This window comes from Carassius auratus, chromosome 11, assembly GCF_003368295.1.
Source record: "Carassius auratus strain Wakin chromosome 11, ASM336829v1, whole genome shotgun sequence".
Classification (NCBI taxonomy): domain Eukaryota; kingdom Metazoa; phylum Chordata; class Actinopteri; order Cypriniformes; family Cyprinidae; genus Carassius; species Carassius auratus.
Window position 1 is genome coordinate 17,702,401 of NC_039253.1, and position 8,572 is coordinate 17,710,972.

At 36.8% G+C, this 8,572-nt stretch overlaps 1 protein-coding gene across 1 annotated transcript in view; it reads right to left on the reverse strand.

Annotated features, from left to right (window-relative positions):
- Positions 1-1,875: 1,875 nt before the first annotated feature.
- Positions 1,876-8,572, reverse strand: part of LOC113111260 (opsin-5-like) — an 11,098-nt gene continuing 4,401 nt past the window's right edge. Inside the window, exons 3-6 of the mRNA XM_026275863.1 lie at positions 4,010-4,109; positions 3,821-3,925; positions 3,214-3,437; positions 1,876-2,437 (exon numbers count right to left, since the gene is read on the reverse strand). Of these exons, the coding sequence (XP_026131648.1) occupies positions 1,988-2,437; positions 3,214-3,437; positions 3,821-3,925; positions 4,010-4,109 (879 nt within the window). The 3' untranslated portion in view covers positions 1,876-1,987. The remainder of the gene's footprint in view (positions 2,438-3,213; positions 3,438-3,820; positions 3,926-4,009; positions 4,110-8,572) is intronic.

Sequence of the window (8,572 nt, forward strand, 5' to 3'; positions counted from 1 at the left end):
ACACAGTTTTGAGCAGTAGGTGTCACGAGCGCTTCGATTCAGTGAATCATATTGCAAAGCAATCGGTTGAATTGATTCAAACCTTCAAAAAGCTTCGGTTCGCCCGTCACAGATGCTGTTGCAGTACTTCAGTTTGTCCTCCAGATGGCGCTGCAGGATCAGATCAAAACTACACTGAAAGCAGTCATTATACTTTTCTCAATTATATAAGCGTTTTTTTTTATTCATTTGTTGATTATTTTTTCTACTTCATGTAAAAATAATAAACTTTGTTTTGTTTCTTGTTTTATATCTTATCTATTGTAAGAGCTACATATACATAATGCTTATTTGTTTTGATGATGATGATAAAATAATAATAGTAATTATTTTATTATATTTTAAACGATTGATAGATCAACAGTTAAAAGATTAGCTTCTCATCAACCTTAAAATCATTCCTTTTTTCTTTTTTGTCACTCTTAATGAGCCTTTTTATTAATATTTTATTAATATAAATGCATTGAATTTATCAGAAGTTAAGACATTTATAATGTTACAAAATATTTTTATTTCAACTGTTGTATTTCCTATGTGAATTAATGTGTATATGTGTTTTTTTTATTTATTGTTATATTTTCTTGTTTTTTCTGTATTAAAATGTAGGCTATTAAACTTTATGATTATACACTTTAATAGCCTATATTTTAATACTTTTTCCTTCATGCACTCCTAATAAAATAACATAAGTAGGGTTTGAGGTTTTGAGTCTGGGAATGACATTTTCATTTTATTTGAATTATTTTTAACCAATTTAAAAAGATAAATAAAATACAACGTTTGATTTTAAAAATGTTTAATTAAATGTTGAAATTGATGTTAACCAAGATTATTAAACGCCATAAAATCTCTAAGAAAAAATCAGGAAAGTTTTTCACTCCAAAATTTTTTTTTATGATTTTTTTTTTTATATTTTCATATACGCACAAAACTCTTTATTAAGGGAGGGGAAGTTGTGGCCTAATGGTTAGAGAGTCAGACTCCCATTCAAAAGGTTGTGAGTTCTAGTCCAGGGCCAGACGGAATTGTGGGTGGGGGGAGTGCATGTACAGTTCTCTCGCCCCCTTCAACACCATACAGGACTGAATGTCACTTTTCACTTAATGTTGATGAACATGCTTATTAAAAAACAAAACAACAGTTCACATATACACATCCAAAATAAAATAATCACATCCAAAATAAAAGTTTTTGTGTATATAATATGTGTGTGTGGTGTGTATATTTATAATGTACTGTATATATAATTTCCATTGTATGAATATTAACATTTTAACACATTCATTTAGCTGAGGCTTTTATCAAAAGCAACTTACAATTGATATATATATGTCAGAGGTCACACACCTCCGGAGCAAGTAGGGGTTAAGTGTCGGGTGACTCACAGTGGATTTGAACCCAGGTCTCTCACACCAAAGGCGTGTGTCTTATCCACTGCACCAACACCACATACATACATACATACATACAGACATACATACATACAGACAGACAGACAGACAGACAGACAGACAGACAGACAGACAGACAGACAGACAGACAGACAGTTTCTTAGCAAATGACAATATTTGTCTGAGATGCAATTATTTGAAAATCTGGAATCTGAGGGAGCAAAGAAAAATCTAAATATTGAGAAAATCATCTTTAAAGTTGTTCAAATGAATTCTTAGCAATGCATATTACTAATCAAAAATGAAGTTTTGATATATTTACAGTAGGAAGTTTACTAAATATCTTCATGAACATGATCTTTACGTAATATCCTAATGATTTTTGTCATAAAAGAGAAATGTATAATTGTGACTCATACAATGTATTGTTGTCTGTTTCTACAAATATACGTCTGTGACACTGATGACTGCTTCTGTGCTGCAGGGACACATGTTAATTAAACAAAAACCTTAATTTTGCAGGTGTTTAATAATAATAATAATAATGCGAGTGTGATCTAGAGTCTGACGCACTCGGACTCCGGTGTGTCTGGCGGCTCGGGCGCGTTGATGAAGAACACCTGTGCACCTGCGGGGGGCGGAGTCTCCAGGTGACTGCACACAGCGGGGGCGGGGCCGGGGGCGGGGTTTGCCAGAGGGGGTTTTCTCTGGTGCTTGTGTAATTGGCGGTTCTCCTCGGCTCTGAATCTCTGGATCTTCTTGAAGCGCTTGAGCTTGACGGCGTCTGTGGTCTCTCCGCCGCAGGGCAGCAGCACGCGCACGTCTCGCCGGAACTTGGAGCTCAGGCCGAAGTAGATGAGAGGGTTGTAGAAGCTGGCGGATTTGGCGAAGAGCCGCGTGAAGATGCTGGTGAGACTCGGCACGTGGAAACCACACGCTGACCACATGGACACGACCGCGTACGGAGACCAGGCCAGGATGAAGGCCGTGCAGATCACTATAGACACCTGAGACAACAACAGTTTCATCACTTATTATATATTTTAACATATGAAATATATTATTATTATATATTAATATATTCAATATAAATATTTTTTATATTATATAATAATTATATTTTAAATATGAATATTAAATAATTACTATATATATACATATATATACATTTAATTTATTATTTTTTTTTATTATTTTTTATAAATTGCACGTTTATATCTTTTTTATGGAATGAATTAATTTAATAATAATAATAATACATTTTTAAAAAGTGAAAGAATAAAAGTCAGAATTGTGAGTTAAAAAGTAATTTCAGAGCAAATAATAATGAGTATTTAATGTTTCTTTACACGATTCATGTTTATTTAAAAAAATCTCATACATTTATTATTCAAAGAGAGAAAGAGAGTTAAAAAGTTGCAATTAGCTTATCTTTTTTTAAATCTTTTTTTTTAATTCTGTAATAAGTTTCCATATAGAAGGTATATGATTAATTTATGTAATACATTTTTATATGTAAATCTTGTTTATAACCCTTTGGGTTGAAATGATTTTAAGTAATCTCAGAATAAGTTAATAAATATCAACAGATTGTATATTATTATCACAAATCTTAAAGTTGTGTAAAAAACATTATCTAAAATATGAAAGTATTTGTATTTAAACGGGTATTTTAATAGATACATTGAAAGGAGAACGTTATTAAAAACGTTGCATAGTTGTATTATGTTTCTAAGAGAAGGAAGTGACTGATGGTTTTCTAGAGTAAGGCTCTGTGACTCACGACAGTGACGTCTCTCTCGATCTTGCGCTGTCTGTCGGTCAGATCTCTCTCGGCTGACCTGGCGTTTCCTCTCTTCACCGTGTTGATGATGGAGATGTACGAGAACAGCATGATCAGCACGGGGATGAAGAAGCAGAAGATGAGGATGGAGATGATGAAGGACTTGTGGATGGTGGAGTAGTTGGCTTTGACCCAGTCGATCTCACACGTGCCATATCCACGATCTGACCAGAACACACAGTTAACCCTTTCACACTTATATTATAATTATATAATTTTATAAAATAATTACATAATTATATTTTTGTATTACATATGCATTATAAATTGTTTTATAATTTTAAGTCTTTAAATAAGTCTTATAATAATAATAAATAATATCTAAAACAAATTATGATATTAATATTTATAATTTTCAACTAAATGAGTTAGAATTATTAATAAAAATACGTGTGTATTTGGTCCCTCTTTATTTCTGCTGCTTCAGTAAATAATATTTTTGTAACTGAAGCACATCTCAAGTCTTCTTCTATCTGTTTGACAGTGTTATAACAGAGAAGTGGACTGAGAAGAAGACGTCTCACAGTTAACCCTTTCACACACTGACCCATGTAGCTTCCCCAGCCCAGGATCGGCGCTCCGGACCAGAACAGGGCTCCTGTCCAGATGAAGATGACAGACGTCAGCACAGCGGTGTTGGTGATGCAGTGAGCTGTGAACACACACACAAACACACACACTCAGATTAGACTGGATCGACTCAGATGAGCCCAGGCTGTGAGAGACACACTCCTGCCTTTATTGGGGTGACAGCCCTTGATGTATCTGCTGATGCTGATGACGGTCAGAGTGTTGATGCTGCCCAGACCGAAGACCAGCGTGAAGAAGCCGTCCACCTGAGACAGAACACACACTGATCAACCAAACAATCAACCAACCAAACCACCAGACAAATATACAACCAACCATTCAACCAATGAATTGTTTAACAATCAATCAATGAACCAACCAACCAACCATCCATCCAACCAACCTAACATCCAATCATCCAGCCAATCAATGAACCAACCAACCATCCAACCAACCAAACAACCAACCAACCAAACAACCAATCAATGAACCAACCAAACAACCATCCAACCATCCATCCATCCATCCAGCCAACCAAAAAAAATCCATTCATCCAACCAACCAAACATCCAACCATCCAACCATTCAACCAATCAACAAACCAACCATCCATCCAACCAACCATCCAAACAACCAATCAATGAACCAACCAACCAACCATCCATCCAACCAACCAACCAACCAAACATACAACCAACCAACCTAACATCCAATCATCCAGCCAATCAATCAATCAATCAATCACCTTTATTTATATAGTGCTTTAAACAAAATACATTGCGCCAAAGCACTGAACAACATTCATTTGGAAAACAGTGTCTCAATAATGCAAAATGATAGTTAAAGGCAGTTCATCATTGAATTTAGTTATGTCATCTCTGTTCAGTTGAAATAGTGTCTGTTTTAATTTGCAATCAAGTCAATGATATCGCTGTAGATGAAGTGACCCCAACTAAGCAAGCCAGAGGCGACAGCGGCAAGGAACCGAAACTCCATCAGTGACAGAATGGAGAAAAAAACCTTGGGAGAAACCAGGCTCAGTTGGGGGGTCAGTTCTCCTCTGACCAGACGAAACCAGTAGTTCAATTCCAGGCTGCAGCAAAGTCAGATTGTGCAGAAGAATCATCTGTTTCCTGTGGTCTTGTCCTGGTGCTCCTCTGAGACAAGGTCTTTACAGGGGATCTGTATCTGGGGCTCCAGTTGTCCTGGTCTCCGCTGTCTTTCAGGGATGTAGAGGTCCTTTCTAGGTGCTGATCCACCATCTGGTCTGGATACGTACTGGATCCGGGTGACTGCAGTGACCCTCTGATCTGGACACAGACTGGATCTCGTGGCCACGGTGACCTCGGAACAAGAGAGAAACAGACAAATATTAGCGTAGATGCCATTCTTCTAATGATGTAGAAAGTACGGTGTTATGTGAAGTGTTCCGGTTCCAGTTTACCTAATTAATGCAGCCTAAAAATCCTTTAACGGATTTGGATATTAAAAGCATATTAGTATGTTATGTGTAAGCCAGGGTTAAAGAGATGGGTCTTTAATCTAGATTTAAACTGCAAGAGTGTGTCTGCCTCCCGAACAATGTTAGGTAGGTTATTCCAGAGTTTAGGCGCCAAATAGGAAAAGGATCTGCCGCCCGCAGTTGATTTTGATATTCTAGGTATTATCAAATTGCCTGAGTTTTGAGAACGTAGCGGACGTAGAGGAGTATAATGTAAAAGGAGCTCATTCAAATACTGAGGTGCTAAACCATTCAGGGCTTTATAAGTAATAAGCAATATTTTAAAATCTATACGATGTTTGATAGGGAGCCAGTGCAGTGTGGACAGGACCGGGCTAATATGGTCATACTTCCTGGTTCTAGTAAGAACTCTTGCTGCTGCATTTTGGACTAGCTGTAGTTTGTTTACCAAGCGTGCAGAACAACCACCCAATAAAGCATTACAATAGTCTAACCTTGAAGTCATAAATGCATGGATTAACATTTCTGCATTTGACATTGAGAGCATAGGCCGTAATTTAGATATATTTTTGAGATGGTAAAATGCAGTTTTACAAATGCTAGAAACGTGGCTTTCTAAGGAAAGATTGCGATCAAGTATCACACCTAGGTTCCTAACTGATGACGAAGAATTGACAGAGCAACCATCAAGTCTTAGACAGTGTTCTAGGTTATTACAAGTAGAGTTTTTAGGCCCTATGATTAACACCTCTGTTTTTTCTGAATTTAGCAGTAAGAAATTACTCGTCATCCAATTTTTTTTTTTTTTTTTTTTTTTTATATCGACTATGCATTCCATTAGTTTTTCAAATTGGTGTGTTTCACCGGGCTGCGAGGAAATATAGAGCTGCGTATCATCAGCATAACAGTGAAAGCTAACACCATGTTTCCTGATGATATCTCCCAAGGGTAACATATAAAGCGTGAAGAGTAGCGGCCCTAGAACTGAGCCTTGAGGTACTCCATACTGCACTTGTGATCGATATGATACATCTTCATTCACTGCTACGAACTGATGGCGGTCATATAAGTACGATTTAAACCATGCTAATGCACTTCCACTGATGCCAACAAAGTGTTCAAGTCTATGCAAAAGAATGTTGTGGTCAATTGTGTCAAACGCAGCACTAAGATCCAATAAAACTAATAGAGAGATACACCCACGATCAGATGATAAGAGCAGATCATTTGTAACTCTAAGGAGAGCAGTTTCAGTACTATGATATGGTCTAAATCCTGACTGGAAATCCTCACATATACCATTTTTCTCTAAGAAGGAATATAATTGTGAGGATACCACCTTTTCTAGTATCTTGGACAGAAAAGGGAGATTCGAGATTGGTCTATAATTAACTAGTTCTCTGGGGTCAAGTTGTGGCTTTTTTATGAGAGGCTTAATAACAGCCAGTTTGAAGGTTTTGGGGACATATCCTAATGACAATGAGGAATTAATAATAGTCAGAAGAGGACCTATGACTTCTGGAAGCACCTCTTTTAAGAGCTTAGATGGTATAGGGTCTAACATACATGTTGTAAGTTTAGATGATTTAACAAGTTTATACAATTCTTCCTCTCCTATAGTAGAGAATGAGTGGAACTGTTCCTCAGGGGGTGTATAGTGCACTGTCTGATGTGAAACTGTAGCTGACGGCTGAATGGTTGCAATTTTATCTCTAATAGTATCGATTTTAGAAGTAAAGTAGTTCATAAAGTCATTACTGCTGTGGTGTTGGGAAATGTCAACACTTGTTGAGGCTTTATTTTTCGTTAATTTAGCCACTGTATTGAATAAATACCTGGGGTTATGTTTGTTTTCTTCTAAAAGAGAAGAAAAGTAATCAGATCTAGCAGTTTTTAATGCTTTTCGGTAGGATATGCTACTTTCCCGCCAAGCAATACGAAATACCTCTAGTTTTGTTTTCCTCCAGCTGCGCTCCATTTTTCGGGCTGCTCTCTTTAGGGTGCGAGTATGCTCATTATACCATGGTGTCAAACTGTTTTCCTTAACCTTCCTTAAGCGTAAAGGAGCAACTGTATTTAAAGTGCTAGAAAAGAGAGAGTCCATAGTTTCTGTTACATCATCAAGTTGTTCTGAGGTTTTGGATATGCTAAGGAATTCGGATACATCAGGAAGATAACTTAAAAAGCAGTCTTTTGTGGTAGAAGTGATGGTTCTTCGATACTTGTAACAAGAAGTAGAATTTACAATTTTGGCTATATGAAGTTTACACAGAACTAAATAATGATCTGAGATATCATCACTTGGCTGAATAATTTCAACACTATCAACATCAATTCCATGTGACAGTATTAAATCTAGAGTATGATTTCGACAATGAGTAGGTCCTGAAACGTGTTGTCTAACACCAATAGAGTTCAGAATGTCTATAAATGCTGATCCCAATGCATCTTTTTCATTATCGACATGGATATTAAAATCACCAACTATTAAGACTTTATCTGCAGCCAGAACTAACTCGGATGTAAAATCACCAAACTCTTTAATAAAGTCTGTATGGTGCCCTGGTGGCCTGTATACAGTAGCCAGTACAAACATAACAGGGGATTTATCATTAACATTGGTTTCTCTGGATAATGTTATATGAAGCACCATTACTTCAAACGAGTTATACTTGAAGCCTGCCCTCTGAGAAATCCTGAAAACGTTATTATAAATTGAAGCAACTCCTCCCCCTTTGCCTTTTAGACGTGGCTCGTGTTTATAACAATAATCTTGGGGGGTGGACTCATTTAAAATAATGTAATCATCAGGTTTTAGCCAGGTTTCTGTCAAGCAGAGCACATCTATATTATGATCAGTTATCATATTATTTACAAAAAGTGTTTTCGTAGAAATGGATCTGATATTCAATAAGCCAATCTTTATTATTTGTTTATCCATATTGCATTTGTTTTTTATTTGTTGAACCTCAATTAAATTGTTAACCTTAACTTGGTTTGGACGTTTTTTGTATTTTCTAGTTCGTGGAACAGACACAGTCTCTATAGTGTGATATCTAGGTGAAAGAGTCTCTATGTGCTGAGAATTAACTGACCTCTGTGACGGGAGGCAGCTAGCAGACGGTCGGTTTAGCCAGTCTGTCTGCTTCCTGACCTGGGCCCCAGTTAGTCAAGTATAAACACTAAGACTATTTGCCATATTTCTAGACAGAAGAGTGGCGCCACCCCAGGAGGGATGAAGACCATCTCTTTTAAACAGGTCAGGTC